Here is a 25025-nt window from a genome sequence, read left to right on the forward strand (position 1 = left end):
GGGGCTCCAGAGAAGCTGTAGCTGCCTCGGTTTTACATCAGTGCTCCATTCAGCCCTTGGATTCTCCCTGTTCTTTACCTGCTGCAGCCAGGTGGCCCTGCAGCACCTCCAGCTCTTTGCACCTGCCATGAGAGGACCTTCCCAAGGTGGCAATCGCCTTATCCCACCGTAATCCAAGCACAGAGCTCAGGGCACTGGAGGTGTGCAGGCACATCAGGGAGACAGGAGGGGAGTGGGAAGGAACCCTCTGCAGTGCTTCAGAGAGCTGGGCCTTATCAGATCCTACGGCCCAATATCCACCGAGTCAGGCTCAGTTCTTGGTGACTTTTAAGAAGTGACGCATTTGAAAGGCGATAAACGAAGCCACCTCTTCCTCCCTCCCTCCCTCCCCCTCACATCTGAGTGGCGTGAGAGCCTCGTGTCAGTTTAGAGCAAAGTCACAGAAAGTCCCCAGACTTCCCCCTCTTTAATAATGTCTTATATCTGCTGATCTCCAGAGGGGATCTCACACTCCTTGCCATGGCATCGCTCCATGGTTGTCCCAACAGCAAACCACCCCTAGCCACAGTTCCTGAAGGACTCTGACCCTCCTCTGGGAGCTCCACATCCAGGTGAGCCCCACCATCCAAACTCATGGAAAACAGGCTGATGCCAGAGTGCAAAACCTGATGAGGACAAACCCCAGCAGAGAGCAAAACCCAGCGGTATTTTGAAAATCCTTTTTCCCTGCTGTGTGAAGTAAACCAAGGAAACCTCAAAGCAACGCCATAAACAATCTCTTCTAATCTCTGTGTGTCCCCAGCCCTCAGGCACCTCTGTATTATCCGAGGCCTTCGGAGCCATGAGCAGCACCCATCCCATGGCATTTGGTGCTTTTCCCAGGGGAAAAGCTGGTGCAGGGAGGTGTCTTGTTCTGGTCTACATTTTATTATTTCAGTATATATTCAAGCACAGAAGAAATAAAATCTGGTTATGTTTCACCTTTAACCACTTGGGCAGACCAGAGCAGAGAAGCCAAAAGGACTTCAAAGACCAAGATCCCCAGAAATTTAATGAAAATTAAATTCCCTGCCTCTATCTCAGCACAAACCCTATCCTGCAGTGGCATCTGGCATGTGACGGAGAAAATCCTGAAAAATATATCAAGTGATCCCAATGCTGATAAAGTTTTTAAAGATTATTCAGCTGTACAGCTTAACTGAGGGCTTCATGTGGCTGTGTCATGCTGCACTGTGGTTGCTGTGGTCCTCTCACTGTCTGAACATGGACACAGCCCCGCGGGGGTTTTAAGCCTCAAGTAAACAGCAAGGACTTACACCCTCAAGAAGGGGCTGGTTTGTGGGGAGACAGCAATTATCAGCAAAAACCCCAAACCCTTTAAACTACCCTGATAAAAAGAAAGTGGAAAACTGGATTGAAATGTGAGTGGAGGCAAACAGAGGGGCTCATTTAGGAGTGCAAACCAGAGGATGCTGTGGTAGGATCAGGGCCCTTCCCAGCTCTCCTGGCCCCTCTCTGCTCCGTATCCCACCCTGTCTCCACGTGTGGGACCTGGCAGCACCAAACCACGTAGAAGAAGGCAGTGAATGAGTTAAAACCCACCAGCTTGGACTGCCAACCCTCTTTAGCTCGGGCTGTCTCCCCAGGACTTCCTGCCGCTTGTCACTTTAGGGCTGGGGACGTCAGACTTTGTCACGCAAGAGAGAATCGCTGTTAATGGGTTTCTTTCATCAGAACAACCTGAGCTTTTTAATTTCTGCAGCGGTTACTTCATTAAAAGCCCTTCCCCATCTGCCCACAGCTGTCACGGAGAGGAAACCAGTGCCATCAAGTGAACAATGGCTCATACCCCAGCGAGGAGGGAGGTGGTTTCTCGCTTAACCCAAGCACTGACTCAAAGCCTCCCGAAACCAGTGGGCGGATTTTCACTCAACTTCAAAAAGCTCCAGACCTCATCCCAAGAAATCCATCCGAGAAGTCTTTATCACCCCTACCTGTGAATTCTGGGACACAAAACCTGCCACTGGTGCTGGAGATTTTGCCCTGCACTTCCAGCTGGGCTAGCACTGGCTCACAGGTCAGTATTTATGGAAACAACAGAGCTTAGAACGATCAAATGATGGCAACTACTGACCTTGGGCACGTCTTGTCAACAGCACATGGTTTTTAACGCTGGATCGAGTTTCTGAATCAGTTAACTCTGATATTGAACATGACATGATGTAAACATTGACAGATCACTTCTGATCCTGATATAATAACAAGATCTGTATCAGCATATCAAACAAACGATCCCATTGAACACTTCCCAGCTGGAAGAACCGATGTGAATTTGACACTTTAGGCCAGTAATAAGAAGCATACTGGAAGTTTTGGGTGTTTCCTTGGAATGCAGACAGCGAAACAGTGTGTGCCACACTGCAGCTCAGATGCTCAAAGCTATGACTTAAAGACATGCTTTCTGCATTAAAATATTTCAAAGGCCAAACAGACCCCACTCTTCCTTCTAGGAGTGTGCAACCTGACGTGGCTTCCCAAGCTGGGACCTGTATGGGGTTTCCAGGCAGTGGAAGGGGCAGTTACACAGCGTTCACCAAAAGCAGCTTGTTTCCCCAGATCACTGAGATGCAGAATATAAAGTTGATCAAAGGCAGGAAAAGGGCTTCAGGAACCTGAGTGGTGCCAAAATCTGAGAGACAGATTTGATTTGAGAAAACACTCTCAGTGTGCCTTGGAGTCACAGTCCCCTGATTTGTCTGTGTTTAGTTGTGCAGCCATGAGAGACAAGGACCTGCACAGCCTTCTCTCATCCCCTGGTAGGTTCAGATTTGGGTGTCACGTTTGTCTCCATCCCCTGCCACAGCCCTTTGCTACCAAAGGACAGGAGAGCAGATGGTGGGAAGTGGCTTGGGCCTCCCCAGGAGTCTTGCTGTGAAATGCTGGCAGCAAGATGGAGCAGAGGAAATGCAGAGCTTTTCAGCTCTGGGAGATGTTCAGTAACACACATTTGCAGATCATTTCCTTAGCTCCAGTAAGGAAGAAGCAAGAACCAGGAGATGGCAACATGGGCTGGGACATCAGCTTGAGCCATCGGCAGCCACAGAGGCCTCCACTCATCCACCTTCCAAGGAAGGCTCCAAGCATCCCATCAGCAAGATCCCACCATCCTCCACCCAAGGCTCTGCTCAAACATTCACAGCCAAACTCCAGGGCTCAGCCAAGCAGGGGCTCTCCAGGAGCAGTCCCTGCACACAACCCTGTTGCTCAGTCTCTACACGTCCCTGAGAATGGACCACAAGAAAGCAATCAGCAGTGGATAAAGCTCCATCTCAATGTGCAAAACACCTTTCAAATCCCTCTCACAGCCCTCAAAATAGGTACTTCAGAGAGACACGCCACTCCTCTACAGAGGGTTGAATTTTTTCCCAGTCTGAGTCTCGACTAGACTATCAAGTCCCAGCATGTGCTCCAGAAAGAAGCCACATGTGAAAGGCCTGTGTTATGGGAACAGCAGGCCTGTCCCTCACAGCACACGCTGGGCTGGGCTCATCTCTGCACACCTGTTAACACGAGACATGAACATTGCTCAGGTTTTCCCTGCAATCCCACCTCCAGCTCTGGACTCACCACAGGAAACTCCCACCAAGGAGAATTTGGTGGAACTCCACAGCCAGTGAGAGAGGGAGGGCAGGACGGTGTGGAGGTGGGAACCAGGCTGCCCACAGTGCCAGGAGCTGGCAGGGACTCCAACGTGACGTCTCCACGGAGGATAACAGAGCTGTGCACCGAGCCCCGGTGAGCGGCCGCACCCGCCGAGTGCCAACACCACTTCGGCCACTTCCAAGAGCTGAAGCCCAGGAGTTCACAGGAGGCAGCAGGAGGGAAATGTTAGAAGGAACTGTCTCTTCTGGTGCCGAACAAAGTCAGGCACAGATAACTCATTATTCACATGTTTGAAGTTGGCCTGCTTACGCCATTTGGAAGGAGAATCAGTCATGGCCAGGCTTTGCTTTGGTTTCCTCTGGCTTTGGTGAGACACTGCAGCTACTGTCCTCCTGCAGCTTGGAGAGAAGGGGAGTGTCGCAACGCGCCGCGGCCGCTGGGCCAGCACAGGATCTGCACCCACTCCAACAATGAAAGGGAAATAATATTTAAGGGGGTGGGGGAGAGAATTAGGAAAATGAGAAAAAAAAGCTCCTAATTTACAAAGCTGTTTTAGCTGGTGGTGGTCTGAGATGAATTGGCTGCCTCTAAAAGGATGAAAATAAATATCCCTCTTTTTGAAGGAAATAGGCTGGCTCTGGGCCAGCTGGCAGGAAGCACAGAGATATGTTGCATTTACAGTAGGTTTTTAGTGTCTGAAGCTCCAGCAGTGGGAGAGATGCTCGTTCTAGGCAGGCTGGTATTGATTAGGGGCTTTGTGAGCCCCTGATCTCCTCTCACTCATGGGTTAGTCCCTTGACTTTGCCTCTCTCCCTGCCCACCCTGTGATGGGAGCCCTGGCAAGTGGGGCAGCAGCTGATAAATCCTAGTCTTTCATTACACTGGGAGACCCCAAAACTAAGTCCTCTGAAAGGCAAAAAATGCAAGGCATTAATTCAGATACTTAAGCAGAAATCCAGGGTAGCACTTTTAAAATTTCTTGGGATGTGGCCTGTGTTCAAATCCAACATCACACCCAAATTTTCACGCAACTTCAGCTCAAATGCCTGAAGGACACAGGCTCCCCATTCCCGGGGTTTCAGTGTGGAGACAGAGTCTTTCTGGATTTGCAAAGATATTTAAAGCACTTCACAGTGCAGGGAAAGCTGGAGGCATTCTCAGCAATGGGTAAAATTCATCAGGTTTAAGCATTTGTGCCTTGCTGAAAACCCCCACCAGTGTTTTCTTGCATTTTTCCATTCTTAAAGACCTCTGAAAATCTTCCTCTGAGACTGCAGAGTGAAGTAGGTGAGTTTTAAAAGTTGTGATTTACAGAGCTGAGAATTTCAGCTCGTGTGTCACAAACCAGCAGGCGGGTGCACATCTGTGGGAAACTTGGCAGCTTTCATAACACAGGGTGCAAAAACCACCAGCCCCAGTGGCTTCTCTGCAACTGCTCCCATTTCCAGGAAGGCAAAATTCATTTATGGGCTGTGATCTGGTTTTTATGGAATTAGGCAGAACCCCTGATTCAAAGATTTCCAAGCTGAGTGCTGGGGAGGAAGCAGACAGATCTCAAGGGCATCCAGCTGGTGTTGCCTCACCATGTCTGAGATCAGATTTTCAGGAGCCGTCGCTCCGTAGATCAGTGGAGAGATGCCAGTTGGAGTGAGTTAGTGCTGCTATCGCAGCTTGCACTGTGTGCTACCAGTATAGCTGGTTTTTCCCAGCTCACAACCTGTTCCATTAGGGCAAGCACATCAAATTCCTTTGGGTGACACTGGCTCAGGACACTGAGGGATGGGGAGGACCAGCTGCTGGGTTCAGACCTGTGCACGGAATGTGCCGCGGTTCAGCTGATGGGGACGAGCCTGACCCTGCGGGGCCCTGGGGCACTGACTGAGGAGCAGCGTTTTGGCAGCCACTCTGTGCCCTTGGAGCAGCACAGCCTGGATCAGACACCAGCTTTCCCAAGGTCTGAGGGTGCTGAGTGCTGCTTTCCCTGTTTGCCCCAGGACAGAGCTGGAGCTGAGTCCTGGCGTTTGAACACCAATATCCCCAATTCCAGGACTGAGCTCTGAGCTCCATCTCCAGAGACTCGCTGGCATGCTGGGGAATTACAGCTCCCAAATGGCTTTGGAAACACGCACAGCACAAAGCTGGGAGGAGGAACCCCAGAGCACCAGCCACCTGCACATCACCTTCATCCCCTGCACAGCACCCTCCTCCCCCCTGCACAGCACCCTCCTCCCCCCTGCACAGCACCCTCCTCCTCCCTGCACAGCACCCTCCTCCCCCCTGCACAGCACCCTCATCCCCCCTGCACAGCACCCTCATCCCCCCTGCACAGCACCCTCCTCCCCCCTGCACAGCACCCTCCTCCCCCCTGCACAGCACCCTCCTCCCCCCTGCACAGCACCCTCCTCCTCCCTGCACAGCACCCTCCTCTCCCCTGCACAGCACCCTCCTCCCCCCTGCACAGCACCCTCATCCCCCCTGCACAGCACCCTCATCCCCCCTGCACAGCACCCTCCTCCTCCCTGCACAGCACCCTCCTCCCTGCACAGCACCCTCCTCCCCCCTGCACAGCACCCTCATCCCCCCTGCACAGCACCCTCCTCCTCCCTGCAATGCTGCTCCCCCGAGGCCAAAGGAGCAGAGCTGAGCAGGGGCCAACCACGGGCCAGGGGCTGCTGCTCCCACCTCTGGTTTGGGATTGGGAGCCTCCCTGCAGGGAGGCACAGCAGCTCCTCGTCCCACTGCCATCACCCTCAGAGGCTGAGAAGGGCACTGGGGATGTCTGTGACTGCTGGGTCCCTCTTTGTCCTCCCCTCTCTCCCTACAGAGTCACTGGAAAGAGTAAGAGAAAATAATGCACCATCATGTCTAAGCACCTTCCGCTGCAGGATATGATTTATCTCTGGCTGGCTGCAGAACAGGTGACTGGGCTCCAGCAGCGGAAGAGAAGGGTCTTAGGAACTAAATTTCATCTCACTCTGAGTCAAATCCTCTTCCTCACTCTGCCACATCATTAAAGTGATTGGTTGCACTGATAAGCCCTTTCAGGAGGGAGGAACGAGATGTGTCCTGCCCTGACAGCTGATGTGATCTTGCGGTTTTGTTTGATAGTTCTGGTGCTTTAGCTGTTGCCTTCCCTGAAATGAAACTGGCCTTTTATCACTGACTATTTTTTCCCGCTCTCCTTTCCCATCTGTGACCCTTTGCTCTGTCCTGAGCTCCCAGTCCCGCCTGAGGGAAGAGGGGCCACATTGTCTTAATAACCCTGCAAAAAGCAGTCCCTGCTCCTGCAGGATGAATCCTCTCCTACAACCTCCTGCACAGCCCCTGCTGCCCCCCAGGAATTAGATCTGCTTCACAAACAGGGAAACTGAGAAGGGGCAAAATGCTGCTCCTTTGTGAAGGCTCAATGCTCACCAATGTCCTCGCTGCAACACCCAGAAATGTTCCTTTGAGCACCTCTGTGTCCTGCCACCTGCATCCCAGCCCAACCCACTCCCTCTGCACCAGAGGGAATTTCTTTTGCTGTTTATTTGAACAGCACCTGGCACAATCCAGCACAGAGCACCATCAACATCCCCCTGGAAGAAACCTTCAATGAGCCTTAATTCTCCAAATATCCCCATACACCAGACGATCCTTTTGCTCGATTTAATCTCTTAAAATACACTATCAGTGCCCACTTCTCTGATTCTGATTTATTTCCAAAGCCAGGATGGGTTTGGGTCTTCCACCCCAGCTGAGAATTGTGCCCTGGGGTTTACCCAAAGCTTTCAAAAGCAGGAGGTGTTGCAACCAATTCCAACAATGATTCCTTTGTAGAATGCAAGCAAAAATAATTTCCCTGTTCTGACTCCCAATATTGCTTCACTTAGAAAATACTGGTCATTTTTAAGTGAAATGATTTTGAAGTTATTACACACCAGGCAATTATAAAAGAGAGGTGGAATTTACTATATGTGGCAAATAAAATAATTAGAGGAGCGAATTTACTGGAGCCCATGTAATTTTAGTTGCTCTATTATTTCTTCTGAGGCAGGATTACAGCCTCGAGCTGTAGCACCAGAGCCCCTGGCAATGCAAACCCATTGCTTGGAGCACAGTGGGGAAACCTTTACCCCTGCCCTGCTCTCCCCAGGGAATGCTCCACATGGCCCTGGCACCTGGATGTCCCTTGGGACATCCCCAGGACCTGCTGAGGGCCAAGTGGGTCCCCCCACATTCCCCTCAGAACCCCTGCTTTTGTCCCTGAGGCATTTTTATCCACCCTCCAGGAGCTGAGCTCCAATTCCCCCACTGTGCCTTGGCAGGATTGGCCCCTGAAGGGGTTAACTGGATAGCAGGGCCTATAAGGAATTAGAGGAGGAGGCAGTTTAACATAATTGCCTTCCCTGCGTGTACCAACAGCCTCCCTGAGCTGCCTGGGCAGGAGAGCTGTGCCCTGGACGGGCTCAGCAGATACCAAAGGGTGCAGATTCCCCACGGGATCAAAACACATTAGAGATGGGAGTACAAACAGAGAGACTCCCCTGTGCAGCAAGTACCAATCTGCAAAGGCTCCTGCATGAACCTGGGAGCCCTGAGCCCCTGAGAATCTGCAGCATCTCCCCATCGCTCCCACCCCTGAGCCCCTGCAGTGCCCCCTCATTGCTCCCATCCCTGAGCCCCTGCAGTGCCTCCCCATCTCCTTTGCCTCCTGCCTGGCCACTCGCTGCAGAGGCCCCAGTTTATGGGGTGTTCCAGGGGTTTTAAGGGCTCTGGCAGACAAGGGGTGAGATCAGGCAGAGCCCTGTGCCCCAGTCGAGCTGCCTGGTGGGACGCCCAGTGATGGCACCGAGGCTGTGCCACCTCACCCCAGCCAGCACTTGTTTTTCATTTGTCATCATCAAAGAGCAAGTGGGATCAGGGAAGGGTGGGATGGAGCTGAACAGACCCTGTGCAGAAGGCACAGGGTGACTGCAGCTCTCAGACACCATCAATGCAAGTGCCTCATCCCAGGCACCAACAACTCCAACAGCAGCTGGAGGGACAGCAGAGCAAACACCAATAAATCTAAAATACTACACCACCTTGTATTCCCATTTAGGATCTTCCATGCCTGCCTTGCTTCAGGACATGTCAAAGAGCCTACACTCCATCCCAAGCCCTTCCACTCCTCCAGGGAAGGTCCCTGGCAGGGCCGGATCAGCACAGGGAGAAGCAGAGACTCCGGAGACCTGAACGGCTCCGTCTGGTAAAACCTGGGGCAGGGCTGGAAGGGGCCGGATGTCCCCAAGCAGCACCACCCCAAGGACCACCACGGGGAAGCACCACAGCAGGTCCCTGAGCAGCAGGAGCAATGCTGGAGCTCCTGGGTGGGTGTACAGAGCCCGTGGGGTTTCCCCAAATCTCTGTCTCAAACAGCCACAGGGTGTCCAGAGCAGAGTTAACAGCGAAGCGAGAAAGTGCCACTCAGGATTTCCTCCTCTTCCTCCTCCTCCTCCTCCTCCTCCTCCTCCTCCTCCTCCCCAGGGAAGAGGGCAGGTCTTGAGGAGTGGGAAATCGGTGTATTTTAAGCACCAAATATTAAATTAAAAGATATTATAGCAATTTTACATTGACAAATAACTGTCCAGGAACTGGTGAGGTCATTTATTTATTTAAATGAGTTTTGATTGATTTAATTGTACCTTCTCTCTTTTTTCTTTTTTTTTTTTATTTTTCTTTGCCATTTCCCTTTGGTGTTTTTTTTCCCTAATTCCCGGACAATCTGGGAACTGTCTGTGTATTTATTTCTAGCTAAGGACAAGCAGGGGAATAAAACAAAAGACCAGAATAATACCCAAAACTATCACCCCACGGGAGCACTTCAGCACCAGGTCTGCTTTTAATTACAGAAACATCTCCAGCTCCAATTTTACACAGCCCCACGAGGAGCCTTTTTGCCAAGATAAAGATCTGAAATTGTACAATACTGGCATGAGCAGCCCTGTCCTGAGTCTCCATTTGAGCTTCTGAGAAGCACAAGAGCCTCCAATAACTTACCCTGTCTTCTCCAAGGCCTTGCCACAGCCATGTCAAATCTCTGAGGGTGAAAGGTGCAGAAAACATGGGGTGTCTCTGCCTGGAGGCCCCCAAATTGCCCACAGGAATACAGGAACAGGGAAGCATTTTGTCCTTGCTCCTCTTTGGCTCCCACCCCATAACCCAACAGATTGTCCCATTTCCTCCTCCTCATCCTCAGCTATTTTAGCCACATCCCAATTTCCCTGAGTCCCAGGAATAGAAGAACTGCAGATTTTACTTCCCCCTCTCCAGATTCCTGGAGTGGCATTCCAGAATTCTCCCCAGTCCATCATCCCAAACCTCCCTGCAGCACTCCAGAGTCCTGCAGAGCTCTTCCAACTCTCTGTCTCCTCTCAAAATTGCTTCAAATCAGTAAAACCACAAGACAACCTTTTTCCCCCCTTTGAGGAGAAAGCTCAGTGTGGGTTTACACAAATCCCCCCAGAGCAGAGGCCCACGGGACAAAACATCCTGAAATGTGGCCACAACCCCCACTGACTGGGGAGCAGCTTTGCCATGGGGTTCCCAACCCTGCCAGAGTGTGATGGGAGAATTCCTGGATCAGCCACTTTTCTAAAAGGTAACAGGAATGTTTCTGTTTCATATTTTTCTCTTTTTTCCCCCCAAATGGTACAAATTAGAGAAGCCCTCAGTGTTACAAACAACTCCCAAAGAGTCAGAAATCCCTCCAGAAATTGCCACTGCTTTTAGGACACCACATCCCAAAACTTAGCATGGAAATAACCAACTCCGTGGAATATTAAACAGAGCATTTTGTAGTTTTGATGGCATTTAAGCCATTAAGGCATGAAAAGATGATGGTGCTAAAGGAATTGAGTTTGCCCAGGGCTGCTGTACCCCTGGAAAAACAAACAGGAGAGTGGAAAGCTGCACCACAGGGAAGGCCCCACCACCATCAGCCCCAAATCTGCCCCTGTGCCAGTGAGTGTGGAGGGGCTGACAGAGCAATTCGAGCTCAGGTCTGGGCAAAGCTGCTGTTCCTGCAAATAAACACCCTCACCAGGCTGGGGCTGCAGGGAGTGGGTCCAGCCTGGCACAAGCAGAGGTGGTGGTGGGGAGGTCGTGCCCTCAATGGGGGGACACACAGGCCACCTCCATGTGTGCAATCATCCCCAAACTGAAGCCATGAATGCTCCCAGCCAGCCCAGAGCAAACAGCAAACCTGCCTGCTCAGGCTCACACCACCTGCCCAAATGTGCAGGCCAAATTAGAGGCTGGAATTAAGGAACACCCTCTGATAGGGGGTGCCTGGAATTTCTAGTCCTTAGCACCACATTGGGGTCTCTGTAGAGCTAATCTGGATTAACAGGGTGCAATATTGCACCTCTTTTCCCTCCCCTGAGTAAAGCAGGGTCTCAGTTTTGCCATTCCTGGTAGGAAATCTCAGACTCATCTACAGCCATGAGGGACAGGGAAGCTGGGGGGTCACCTGTCTTGCCAGCACAGTCCTGTGCTTCCCTTTCCTTTCTAGCCTCAGACTGGAGCATCCACTAGGAATAAAAGGGAAAATTCACCTTCTAGTGGAAGGTGTCCCTGTCCACGACGTGGGGTAGGAAACACGTGATTTTTAAGGTCCCTTCCAACTCAAACCATTCTGTTAATTCTACAAAAAACCTCATGGTGCAAACTCCTCTGAACCCCAGGGATGGATTCAGATGCACCTTAAGTAAATAACTGAAGTGAGAAAGGGTTTTTCAGGGTGATTTGCAGCCACCCCACGACTCGGGGAGCTGGGGCCAGTGAGGTGCTGGGTGTGGGGTGAGAACAGAGATGGGGTGGTGAGATAGGGGGTGTGGGCAGCTGTGCCCGGGCTGGATGGGGCAGTTCAGGGCACTGTCTTTATCACCATGGCTTGGGGATGGAGAGAGGAGTCCCAGCAGGGTCTGTGTCATCCCATGAAGTGCTGACACAATCCCTTCTCCTGCTGGGCTCCCAGCTGGGCAGTGCCAACCCTGCTGGAAGAGAAGTCCCAGCACAGGGCTGGGGACACCCAGGGCCACGGGCACCCCTGTCCTGCTGCCACCCCAGCACACGGTGATGAGCAGAGGCAAAGCCCTCTCCAGGCTGAATTTCCAGAGCAGATTCTCCCCTTGCTACTCAATCTTTCTCCCATTTTTTTGCCTTCTTGACACACCTGAAGCCAGGAGTGCCCAGTGCATCTGGTGCTCAAGGAAAACCCCAGACATGGCCCTGTGCCCACTGACCTCCAGCACCCCGAGGACACAGATGCCACAGACACCTCACACAGGCAGGGGCAAGGGAGTTTCCACCCTCTGCAGATCCCAAACTCTTCATTTCTCAGCTCAGAGCGCCAGGCTGGGCTGGGGCTTAGGCTGACATCTCTCGTGGGAGGCAGCAGGGAGGGAAACCCTCACCCAGCTGAGTATGAAAGCAAAGAAAGCAGCAGTTCTTGGAAACGACTCATGGCTGTGGGAGGTGAGAAGCCCTTCCACACATTGGCTACGTGCCCTGAGAGGGGCCAGCAGGGGCCTGGGGACAGCCACAGCCTTCTGGGGCAAGAAGCCTTTGGGGAGGTAAAGGGACCCCAGGGGGTCAGGATGAGACCCAGCCAGAAAACCTTTGCACAGACAATGTGGTGGGAGAGGGGGCAGGAAATGCTCCTGCCATGAGCTCCCTCCTCCTGGTCCAAGCCAGAGGGTGCTGCAGGGTGGGGACACACTCCTGTCACTCACTGTGGTCACACCAAGCAGGGACGAGACTGAAAGCACCAAATCTCTGACACACACACCAAAAATGAACAGGGCAGGAGACACCAAGAGCCAGCACCTCCCCAGTGCTCTGTGGCTGAGCAGGCAACAAGGAGGGACACTGTGGACATCAGATCCTCTTGATCTCCCCTTCCTCCTCAACACACTGACCAGGACAGCAGGGATGGGGTGGATACCAGAAAGAAGGGGTTAAGGGCAAAGGAGATTCAGAAAGAGGGTTAAGGAAGACTGAATTGCAGCTTGAAAAAACAGTCAAAGAGAGGGAAAAAGCATTTAAAGGGGAAAAAACTGCACAAGAGTTCCCAGGAGATGGACAGAAAGGGGTTGGAATAGCTGGAAGGAGGAGAGGAAAAGTGACAGGAGAGGAAGTGAGAGTGGTGGCAAGTGAAGGAAAAGGGAAGGGAAGGGAGAGGGAAGGGAAAGGGAAGGCAGCCAGCAGGTGGGTGTGATGGGGGAGGCCCTGGAGATGCTCCCATTTACCCAGGAACAGACTAAACATCCCTGTATAGCTTCCAGCTATTAATTTCTCCATGTTCTGCCTGTTGTGGATTATTTTGCAAGCAGCTGTGGAAGTGAGAGGGCTTTGCACCAGGGCTGCAGCTCTCCAGAGCCAGGCTCTTGCTAAATACAGAGCTGCAAAGGGGGGAAAAAGAAGGAAATTCCACAGGAAGTTCAAATATTTTATTACTTCCTGTTTGTACAAAGTATGTCAACACTTGGCACCCGCTGTGCTATTTGTTTAGAGCTAAGGTGCCAACTTGACAGAATGTCCTTTTTCCCCTTCCAGATCTAACCCAGAAAGAGCCTGAGCCCAAGGAAAAGAGATCTTGGAGCGAGCAGGGCACTGTGGGAAGGCCTGAGGGGATACTCAGCCAAGGCCACCACTGTTATCAGCTCCACACCAGCTGTGGGTCCCTCAGAGGAGCATCTCCAGCTCCACGGTCCAGCTCTCCAGGTCCCTCCAGCCCCGCGTGCTCCCTGGCCCGTGTGGGGCTCTGCCTGTCCCCCACCTCCCTGCAATTTCTCACCCCTCTCAACCCCATTGCAAACTCTTTAGAAGTGTTTCTGGGCACAGCCCGAGTTCAAAGCCTCGCTCAGGGGCTGAGATGAAGCGATGGGACAGGGTGGAAGATGAATGGGATGCTCGGAGCTGGGGCGTGGAGCTCAGCCGTGTTTCTGGCCCAAAACCCCACGAGAACCTTTGCTGGAGGAATTCTGCTGCATCTGAGAAGATGATGCCCAGGGCTTTCCCAGGGTTCAAGACAAATGGCCAATTCTTTCCACATTAAGGGAGCTTTCTGCCTGCCCAGCAGCCCCACATCCAGGCTCCAGCCCCAGTCAGTGCTGACCCCACGTGCCAGGAGCCAACACACACCATGGCCCACTTGTCTGCAGCCAAGAAAGGGGAAAAACCCTGTATTTTTTTGCACACACACACACATAAAAATATATGTTCACACATATATATGTTAAAAGTGCATATATAATATATATGTGCATAAAAATTGCAATTTCTCAGGCCAGCTCTCTCCTCACAAACAAGGGAGAGCAGTACAAGCCATGGTGTTTGACAAAGCTGAGCATTACCAGGACTGTACCAGCTCCAAATGCCACCTGGAGAGCCAGGTGGGTGCTGGCACTCGGGGGTGCTGTGCCAGAGAGCCACCCAGTGGCAGAGGAACCAGGAAAACCACATCGGCTTTCCGGGAGTGAGCCCGGATCGTTTTACAGCTGGTGCTTCCACACCTTCTGCACGGGACTGCAGAGAGGGAAGGGCAAAGGATACTTTTTAAATAGATTTTAAAAAATTTTATGTTAATTAGAAAATGGAAACCAAAGTGTGGAAATTTTTTTTTTCATTCCAGTTCAAGACAATGAATTTTCATCAACCATGAATTTAAGCCCCACGGTCATACTGGGAGTCAAAATACGACATTTACTGCCAACAAATCTGTGATCATCTGAAACAAATTCCAAAAAACCCACAACTCAGGTCTAGATGTCTTCAATCAGCAATTTTCAGGCTGGGAGGGGAAGCAGGGATGGGGGAAGAGATCAGCCTTTGGGGTCCACACAAGACAAAGGTATAGGCAGGGAATAAACACCACACAGCTCTCCTTAAGGAGACAACACTTCCTGCACGTTTTGAGGTCCACAAATCACTAAAAACAAAATAAAAAGAAAGCAGAAAACTGCTGACCTTGCACCCAGGCTGGTGTTCCAGGGAAGACATCCCTTGGGCACACCAAGCCAAAGCCAGGAAAAGCCACTCCACTCTCTGCTTTTCCCTAATTCTGCCCAAAAGGGCCCGGCCCAAGCCGAAGGACGCAGGGTGAGCCCACGGCTCAAATCCCCCTCCCTGGCAATATCAGAACCTTGAAATTAAAGATGGGGAGTGATGGGGAGGGTGTTGAAAGGCAGGAGGAGCAGGTGTGATTCACAGGGCTTTGGCTGCTGGGGAAGTCAAACCAAACGCTAAGAGTAGTAACTATCTCGCCTTGTATTATTATTTATGTATTCCTGATGATTATTATTATTATTAGAAAGGTGATCTGATGCAGTTGATAAGGGGCTGAGCCAGGAGTCAGGAGAGCTGGTTTCTATTCCTGACCTGGAAGAGTTGTGAAATTCCCTGCCCAACCTTTACCTGCTTTCCCCTCCCAGCCCTGGGCACCCACCACGACCCACGGGTGCTTTATCACTGCAGACCCACACCAGGACCTGCCTTGTGTTTCCAGCTTAAAGAAAACCAACCAAAATGAAGTCTGGCTTCATAAGTGCAGCCAGCAGTTCAAGAGACGCCCGTAAAGCCTCTTGCACTCCAAACAAAAATAAAGGGGGAAGCAAATCCAACAAACTCTGATGCAAATCAAACCCCCTCACCGAGGTACAGCCTCCCCCTGGCCTGACATCAAGGGGCACTGATGGCCCAACGACAGCACCAACAGAAAATATTTTCTGAAGCATATTTAGAAGGATCAAAACGTTTCCCTTCAATGTGGGCTACGGCAGCTTCACACGCAAAGGGAACAAACTAGGCTTTATAGTCCCTGTGGTGGTGCTGAGGGAGCAGGAAGGCAAAGCCGGAGCTGGAAGCTGCAGATGGAGCCCACGGAACAACATCCCACCACACGAGGGGTCCCACAGAGCAAATAATCCTCATTGCAAGAGGAAACTCCTCCAGCCCACAGCTCCAGAGCATTTCCTCGCACTGCCCGGATCACTGGAAATGCCAAGGTGAGCTCACACCAGGCCGATGCTGAAAACCAGCTCCCAGAGCCTCCCTCACCCACGAGGCACCATCCTGCACCCAGGGGAGCCTCCTTGATCAAAACAGAGACACCTCTGTGGTTGCATCGTGGCTGGGCTGTTCCAGCAGCTCAGCCTGAGGCTCTGCCAGCCCGAGGCTCTGCCAGCCCAAAGCGAAACCACCACCAGCCAAAGGGGAAGGTGCTCTCCGACAGACAGGCAAATACCAGCTCAGCACGGAGGGAACCTGTGACCATTTGTAGTTTAAAACCCAACAATCAGCCAGTGAAGCCGAGCATGGCACCTCTGGCTTCATAACCCCCCAACACCACGCACAGTGCCAGGCTGGAGTCCTTTGTGTTTCTGCCATTGAAGCCCAAAGCATTCTCCCAACATCCCAATCTGGAGCTATAAAACTGTCCCTCCAAGATGGGATATGGAGCACAATGGGGAGCTATAAAACCATCCATCCAAGATGGGATACGGGGCATGGAGAGAGTAAGAGGCAGGGAGGGACACACACCACGCTTTGCTGTGCCAAGAAAGCCCAAGCAGCCAAGCCGTGCCTGCTGTTTGAGCTCACTCAGCCACACCAACACTCTCACCAACACCATGTGCTGCCAATGGTGCTGCCCCAGCTGGCTCTGTGTCCTGCACCCTTTGGCCACAGAGAGCTCAGCCCCTGCATCCCTTCCCTGTGCTCCTCAGTGCTGCCAAATAAAACACATCACTTACTTCGTGGCTCCCGGGGTCCGTCCACAGTCACTTTAATGGCTCGGTGATAGGTGGCCACTTGGGTGGGATTGGTGAACACAGTGATGGTCAGGGTAAAGCTTTTTCCTAAGGAGGATAGGAGGGAGAAAAAAAACAGCAGGAGAAATGAGGATATTCACATGGGTTCAGCTTTTTCAGGAGAGAAAGGCTCCTGTCGGAGCAAGCTCAGACACAAATATCCACATCCCCTGAACTCCAACACACACATCATTTAATTTTATGAGACATTATTGCCGAGGCACAAAGCTCAGCTGGCTCCTGCTGAGGTTCAGCTGCCTGCAGCAGGGACAGGCTTGAACCTGGGTCAGAGTGGGAGCCAGGACCTTCCTGGATGGAAAAGTCACTTGTCCCCACCTCCCCTGCCCTGTCCCCATACCGACCCCTCCACCCCCAGCAGCTTCCTGGTGCTTTCCTGCTCAGATGCTTCCCCTTTTTCTGGGGGAACCCAGTCCTGAAACACAGCACTGGAGGATCCCCTCCAGAAGGATGGATTTGAGTGCTGGTATCCCTGGGATGCTGATGTGGCACCAGCCTGCAATGGGTGCCAGTGTCTGCAAAGGAGCCCACGGCCTTGGCCCTGTGGATGCACCTCCACAGGGAGGTCTGGAGGGGACCTGGGCTGGGCCTCGGCCATAGGGGCACCTGTGGCCCAAAAATAGCAAACCAAAACATGAGACCTAATCTGGCCAGCTTTGGCCACCAGACAGGCAGCCCTGCTGGCTGTGGGGACTGTCCTCTGCCAGCAGGAACCTGCTGCTGGGAAGGAGTTTGAATGTCATCATGGGGGTTTTCAGAGACACTTTTGAAGCACTGAGCTTGTCACCTTTTATGAAAAAATAAAAGGAGTGAAGCAGTGAAAAGCTCTTGGGAGCCATATTTTTCAAGAAAACAAGTGCTCCTCTTGTCCCAGCAGAGCAAGTTTCCATCTGCAGTCCAAAAATGCCTTTAGCATCAGAGATGGTGTTCTCACACCTGCACTGTGGGCCCACCCCGACCCCAAACTCTTTCATCTCCCACAGTCTTGGCATCCTCATCCCAGCCCCTCTGTCCTCTCCTTGCCTGATGCTGCTGCTGTCACTCACCCACTCGATATTCAGCAATGGGGAGGCTGTGGGAGTGCAGAGTTCTCTACAGGAAGGGCCTCTGCTCTCCCACAACCTCCCCAAATTCAGGAATCCCCTGGGGAGAGGAGGGAGGCTGCACAAACCACTCTACCCAACGCCCCAGGAGCAACCTCTGTGGCAAAAGTATCACATATTTCAGAAATCTGAACTCCAGCACGATACAAGGTATAAACTCCATGTGCTGGGATTCTGCTCGCCCAGCCTTTATTCCACAAATAAATAGAGCCAGAAGCCACCTCCTGTCCCTTTCCCCCTAAAGGGATCGTGGGTTCTCAGATCCTGACCATCATCGATCTGCAGAGCTGAACCTGAGAATACCCCTCACAAAACAACACATTTATACAGCTAGAAAGAAAAAGGGAATAAACTGAAAAAATGAAATTGTCCCCCCCAGAGAACATCCTGCAATTATCCCAGGTGGGAGAGTTCCTCTTTGGGAGCACGGAACGGGGGCAAAGGCTGGTGTTAAAGCCGACAGTGAGCACCCACCCACCCCTCACCTCAGCTTTCAAACCAGGACTAAACAATGCACAACCTGCTGCTTGTTTTCTGCACCAAAAGGAGCACTTAGAGAAAGATACAATTTTAATCCCCAAGGGTACAGTTGTGCTGCCAACCTGCACGGGCGAGCCGAGCTGCCGCAGCCTGCGGAGCACACGGAGCCTCGCAGCGCCTGCACAGCCACGAAAAAACAGCCAACACCGAGGATTTGTTGGCAAAACATCCGCAGAACCAGAGTGCAGGATGAGGAGTACGAGGAGGAATTATTTAGGAAATTCTGCGGGAGGAGAGGAAGGGTTTGCAGGCAGAGTCTGGGCAAACGCAGCCGGTGAGACAGAGCAGAGCCCGGAGCTGAGCCCGCAGCTCCGTGCCCAGCCTCCCTGCCCACTACAGCTGCTCTAGTTTATTTCTTACTATTACGATTTTAGAACTTTTATTCTCCATGTGAAACAGCCTCCCTGCTTTTCAGTTCCTCGCTGCAGACACAGACACGGCTCCGGGGAGGACGGAGCACGAGCCGGTTTTGCATCACTCACCAGCTCTCAAAAATCCTCCCATGAATCGAAAATGACAATTATTACTTAGCATCATTTTTACTCATTTCCCGCCTTCTCAGGAAGCTGGGCCCCAGCTGTGTGCACCGGGGCTGGCCCCAGCTCCTGGGTGGGTTTGGGAGCAGCCCCGGCTCCGTGGGCTGCTCGGGGGATATTCCAGCTGGGGAGCCAGGAGGGGATGGATGCACAGGGAGGCGGCTCCACGCTGGCCTCGGCTTTCATTTCATACAGCGTGCTCTGAGCAGGAAAGGTTTGGGTTACTTTTTTCAGAGCAAAGCATAAAAACTGGTCTTTCTCCCAGCTTTGTCATGGAGATGGGAATTTATTTTTTCGGGGGCTTTGGACCGGCTCTTCCCAGCTCACAGTGCCGGGGTGTAATCCCAGACATGGTAATACTAAAAATACCCAATTCTGAACCACTTCCAGTCATGTTTTCAAAACGAGAGCCTGGCTGCTGCTGGTTTTCCAGGCTCCCGCAGCTCAGGACTCTGGAAGGTGCACCTTTACGGGGGCACAGGTCCTCCCTTCGGATTTACACAAATCTCTGTACACACAGCTCTGCCCCGGCAAAATATTGTGCGGTGAATCCACATTTCTGCCACAGTAAATGAAACCAGCACCGGGCTGTCAGAGATTGAGCCAACCGAGGAAGGCAAGTGTAACACCCAGTGTAACAATTCAATAGAAGCGACTTTTCACACTAAATTGGTTTGCAAGAGCTGGAAAGCACGGCCGGACCCAGGGAGCCAAATCCACGCTCCACGCTGCGAACAAACCCCGCCGTGCCGCCCTCACTCCAGCCCCAGGGAGCCCTGATGGGGCTGTTTCCCTGTCAATGTTACAAAGCCTCATCCCACAAGAATATGTAAAAAAAAAAATTAAAATAATAAGCACCTGAGTTACACCCGTTAGAGGCAGCGGAGGTGTTTTCGCTGCTGTAATGAGCGTTTGTCAGGACTCTGCCCGAGGAAGGAGATTATTCACCCAAGGGCTCTCTGAGACTAAACTACTGTTAATTCAGAGCTTGGGAGTGCAGAGGAAGCAAGTTAATAATGAATTCAAGAGTCAGGCTGAGATTGGGTTGCATTCAGTTTGGAAATTTGTGCAAGGATGAAAAAAAAGCCCAACCAGAAAGAAAAGAGCCTAAGAGAATAATTGATTACAGAAATGAAAGCTTAATTCATAAAAGAAAAACATTTTCCATCCATCAACCTGCAACCAGTTAAGTGGAGAGTTTTAAAGAAACTGCAACATGGAGAAGGAGCCAACAGGAAAAAGGAAATGTATGAAAGAATGTAAACTATTCAAGTTTCATAAAGAGGAACAAGTAAACAGCTATTACATGCAAATAATTCCTAACATCACTGCTTTTAATTAATGCAAAGAAGTCAAAATATATCTGACACTATGTGTATACATTTGAAACCTTTGAGAAAATGCTGCCATGTGGCCATTAAAAAATAGTGTTCTTATTTTGGTTTAAATGAAGAATTAAGTGCTTCGATCTGCGGCATTTACCGGTGATGAAATGCTGAAATTCTATTTATACCCTTACAATTCAGGTACAAGGAGGGATGCACAGAGGAAGGGCAGGCAGCGCTCTGGGTTTAATATTTTCAGGAGATTTATTTCCCTCTGCTGCGATGGTACAGCCTGATTTGTTTTGTAGCACCCAGAAAGATAAATTTCTGTCTCGCTTTTCCACGCAACAAGCGTCGAGAAAATGAGTAAAATCCCCGCAAAGCACCCGCAGCTCTGCCCTGTGCCCGGGGAGCAAAGCCTGCCGTGCCCCACCCGCTGCCAGCCCGTCAGGCCGAGCTCTGCAGTATTTTTAAGCGCTTGATTTCACTATTTGAAGATGAGCTGCCAGGTGGGCTTTGCCCCCGAGCGCGTTTCCCTGCGGAGGGGACGCACCGAGCACACGCAGCTGCCTCTGCATCCTGCTGAGGAGAGACGTGGGGAGGGTTTGGGCTCGGGCTGCCTCACTTTTATAGAGATAGCTATTTATTCATATTTAGATATGTGTTTTAATTTTGTTCCTCCTTGCGCCGCCCATGCCCGACACCTCGACACAGGAGCAGCCCCGGGAGGAGCGAGGCAGAGCTGCCGGCGGGGCTGGGGCTGCCCCGCATCCTTCCCGCATCCCTCCCATCGCTCGGGAACCCAGCGCGGCTGGCGGGATTCTCCTGCCCAACCGCGGCAACGAACCCCACGGTAAAATAAAACAGAATACCAAATAAAATGAAATAATAAAATAAACTAACACTATGAAAATAATAAAATTGAATAACAAAAAAGCAACTTTTGTTTTCTTCCCTTTTTTTTGTTCCCCTCTAAAAAGCCACATAAAAAGGCCAACCATTTCCCGGGCAGTACCTACCCCTGCCGCTTCTCCCAACAAATCGGAGGTCGTTAAATCTCGCTACTTGGTTTTTCATCACGGCCGAGGCGTTGCGCAGCTCCGCCGAGTAATTCTCGTCGTTCCCCGCCATCACCGTGACCACGGTCCCATCGGGCACATCTCCGAGGGCCACGACCTAGGGCAGGGCCAGAGGATTTTAGGCTAAAATTAACCTACATCGAAGCCAACCTGCCCTGCGCTTCCCCCCCTACATCCCCACAAAAAAAGCCAAAGCAAAACCAAAAGCAATCCGAGCCCCCGAGAAAGGCTGAAAAATCGGAGGGGAAAGGAGAAAATGAGCAAAACCGGGTTAAAAGCAGAAAGAGGTTCCGCGGGGAAGGGGCACAGGGTGGGTCAGGCCACCCTCGGCCCCGCCGCAGGGGTTTGTGGTTTTATTTTGTTTGATTCGGGATAAATATAACGCGCCGCGGAGCGCGGGGCGGGCGCGCCCGAGGCCCCGGAGCTCCGAGCCCGGCCGGGGAAGCGCCGGGGCCGGTGGGGCTGGGGGAGACCCCGCCGGGGAAGCGCCGGGGCCGGTGGGGCTGGGGGAGACCCCGCCGGGGAAGCGCCGGGGCCGGTGGGGCTGGGGGAGACCCCGCCGGGGAAGCGCCGGGGCCGGTGGGGCTGGGGGAGACCCCGCCGGGAAGCAGCGCCCGCAGCTCCCGGAGCCAGGACGGGCCGGGGAACCCGGCTCAGACCCCCTGACCCCGCCGGCCCTCCCGGGACCCCGCTGCCGTCCTGCCCGGCTCCCCTCGCCTCTCCCCGGTTGGATTTCGGTTCCCCCCGGCCAGCCCCGGTCCCCGCGGGCGCAGCGGGGATGCCCGGCCAGGGGGTGCCCGCTGGGTCGCCCCATCCCGCGGGGAGCCCGGGCAGCGCAACCCGGGGCCGGGGCTTCAGCTCTTCACTTGGCTTTTTCGCAGATTAGATCTCCCTTCCCTGCCTCGCTCTCCCTCTCCCACGAAAGTAATTAACCTCCATCTCATTAAACTTCAAAGTTGCCCGAGAGCTCCTAACTGTACGGAATATCTAAGATGCTGTGACCGCGGGGCAATGCGGAGACTTGATTAAAAATAATAAACTGGGCTATTTGATTAAAAATAATAACGCGGGCTCCCTCGGTGGTGATGTCAGGAGCGATTCGAAGTGAAAGGGGTCGAGGGAAAGGGGCCGTCGGGGCTCCCGACTTACCTTGAAGGCGACGGGCAGCGTCTTGTTGCACCTCCAGTGGGACGGCAGCACCGAGCACAAGAAGTTGGGGCTGTCGGTGCGCACCAGTTCTCCGGCGTGGTCGGCCAGTACATCCAGGACGGAGCGGACCTCGGGCCGAGCCCGGGCGCCCGGCGTGGGGGCCCCCAGCGCCCCGCTGTTCTCGCCCATCTTACCGCAGGGGAAGGCCGTGGAGGGGGGTGTGAAGCGCCTGCTGGTGCTCGGATCTACGGGAATACGCATCACAACGGCGGGCGTCAGGGAGCCGCCGCGGCCGGGGGGGACGAGGGGGAGCCCGGCGGGGCCCGGCGCCCACCGCTCGGCTGCGGCGGGGCTCGGCGGCGGAAGGCGGCGTGGACAGCGGCGGCCGAGCCCCGCGCTGCCTCGCTCCGTCCCGGCACTCCGCCGTCCTCGGCGGGGCGGCGCGGGGAAAGCGCTGCGGGCTCTCGCCTCCCTCCCGGCGCCGGGGCTCGTCCCCGCTGGGTTCGCTGCGGTCCCGCCGGAGCCCCCGCACCGCCACGGCCCGAACCCGCTGCCGGTGCCGCCGCGCGCCCGGTACCGTATTTACTGCCGGCCCCGGGGGGGCGGGACGAGCCCTGACGGACGGCGCGTCCCGCCAATGGGGCAGCGGCGGGAGCTCCGAGCCCCGCCCACCGCCGCGATCGGGGCGTGGCCACCAAGGGAAAGAGGCGTGGCCTGTGCAGAAAGGGGCGTGACAGGCACTAAAAGAGGCGTGGCCGGGGAAGGCCGCGCCCCCGGGGCTGCCCCGCACGTCGGGGCCGCGGTGGGTCCGGCGGTGGGTCCGGCGGTGGGTGCGGTGGGGCCGGTTTGGGGCCGGTTCGGGGCCGCGGCCGTGCGGAGCGGCCGGACATCCAGCACGTCCCCCGCCGCCGAACGCTCCCAGCGCCACCGCCCGTGCCCCCCGCGGGGGTCCACCGTGGCGGGACGGGAGGGAGTGGCGGCCGACGGGGACCACCGGGCGCGTCCCCGACGGGGGGCGGTTTGTCCCGCGGCCTGCGCTGGAAACGGCGCCTTCCCCACCTCCGCCCGTTGCCCTGCCCAAAACTGAGCCGCCTCCATCGCCGGCGGTCCCGCGGCAGCTGCCCCGAGGCTGCGGTGCGGGCAGGGCCGGCGGCTCCGACCGGAATCGTTGTCGAGAGAATTCGTGGCGAAGCCACCGGTTCCGCGGGAACACAACGGAGGCGGCGGCTCGCTGCGCTCCGCGGCTGCCCGAACCGCCGGGGCAGGGGTGCAGGTTCCTCTGCCCGTCCTGCCTGGCCGTTTCCCCGGGTTGAGCTCAGTGTGATGGTGTTTGCGGACCGGAACGTTCCCCGCTCTGTGCTGCACGGTGCAAACCGCAGATTTCCTTAAAACAAACAAAAGTAAATCCCAACACCTAAAACCACCCTGTTTTTCCTGAACTCCCTCCACGAAGTAATGAACCATTTTCGCTCGCAATCTGCGGTGCTTGGAGGGGAGTGAGCCCGCGCCAGTCTCGGCAAGACCCAGAAAAAACCCGCGTTTGTCCAAAAGAATATGAAGAAGAATGTATATATATATATATATACACACACACACACATATATATATGGTTTTGTTTGATTGGGGTTTTTTAATCATGAGGAGCGGCGGTTCCAGCGTCGCCGCCCCGTTGTACCGGGACACCCTCGCGATCCGCGCCGGGCGAACGGGGACCGTCGAGCCGCCGCTGGGGACGGCGCCGAGCTCAGCCAGCCCCGGGGGGCGGCGGGGCCCGGGGGGGCGGCCGCCAGCACCGCGTGTCGGGCCGCCCCCCGCCGTTACCGGCGCTCCAATTCTGCCCTTTTTAGGTGAAAGCGCCCGCCGGTTTAATTCTATTTTTCGTCGCCCGTTCAGCAGCGCGGGGTGACCCGCAGAAACCGCGGCGCGGGGGGAAGAGCTACGGGCGGGGCCGGGGTTTGGCGGGGGTCGGGCACCCATGCTGGTGCCCCCCAGTCACGAAGGGATGCGCGGGGGGCACAGGGCGCATGCGGGGCAGCGCTGCAGTGCGGCGGCGGGACCGCGGGTTGGCGCCGGGGCTCCGCCGGGGCGGCCCCGCGACGGGGCGGGACGGGACGGGATGGAACGGGATGAAACGGGATGTTGAGCCCTCCGGGATGCGGACCCCTCCGGGATGCGGACCCCTCCGGGATGCTGACACCTGCGTACCTGTGCCTCCTGCCCCTTCCCGCTGCTGACCCGACCCCGCAGTTCCCCCACCTCTGCCCCCGCCGCGCCCCGCGCAGCCCGGAGGGTGTCACCTGTCACCCCCCAGTGCCGGGACCTCCAGCCCTGGGGCTGCAAAGGGCGGTGTGACCGCACGGGCAGGTAGAGCCCTGCAAGAGCCATGGGGTGATTTGAGGTCCCTGCAGGACCGGACCGGGTCCCAGCAGGACAGAGCTGCCTCCCTGCAGCGGGATGCTTGTCATTCCCTGCCTTCGCTGATGTGTCCAGTGGCTGTATTACAGCCCTGCCACCCACAAATTTCCCTAATCCTTTTTTATACTGGGAGCAACTTGTTGGAACGGGCACTGAATACATCACCTTGATTCCTCAAAGCACCATCCAGATGCCTCCCAAAGTACTCTGAGTCACTCAGCACTGCAGCCACAGGTATGCTGGGTACCACGTCCTGCTCCCTCCCCAAAATCCACTTTCTCCACCACCCTCTGGCCTCCCACCCTGACTCATTCTCAGCTTCGTGGTGATGGGATGCAGCCTCACCCTCGTAACTCCCAGCACA

General features: G+C 54.2%; 1 protein-coding gene across 2 annotated transcripts in view; it reads right to left on the minus strand.

Moving 5' to 3' along the window:
* RUNX3 (RUNX family transcription factor 3) overlaps positions 1 to 22791 on the minus strand; it is a 38197-nt gene extending 15406 nt beyond the window's left edge. For both annotated transcript variants that reach the window (XM_071576925.1, XM_071576924.1), the window contains exons 1-3: positions 22247 to 22791; positions 21038 to 21194; positions 16440 to 16544 (exon numbers count right to left, since the gene is read on the minus strand). In XM_071576925.1, the coding sequence (XP_071433026.1) occupies positions 16440 to 16544; positions 21038 to 21194; positions 22247 to 22507 (523 nt within the window). In that variant the 5' untranslated portion in view covers positions 22508 to 22791. The remainder of the gene's footprint in view (positions 1 to 16439; positions 16545 to 21037; positions 21195 to 22246) is intronic.
* Between the last annotated feature and the right edge of the window lie 2234 nt (positions 22792 to 25025).

Source organism: Pithys albifrons, chromosome 24 (genome assembly GCF_047495875.1).
Source record: "Pithys albifrons albifrons isolate INPA30051 chromosome 24, PitAlb_v1, whole genome shotgun sequence".
NCBI lineage: Eukaryota > Metazoa > Chordata > Aves > Passeriformes > Thamnophilidae > Pithys > Pithys albifrons.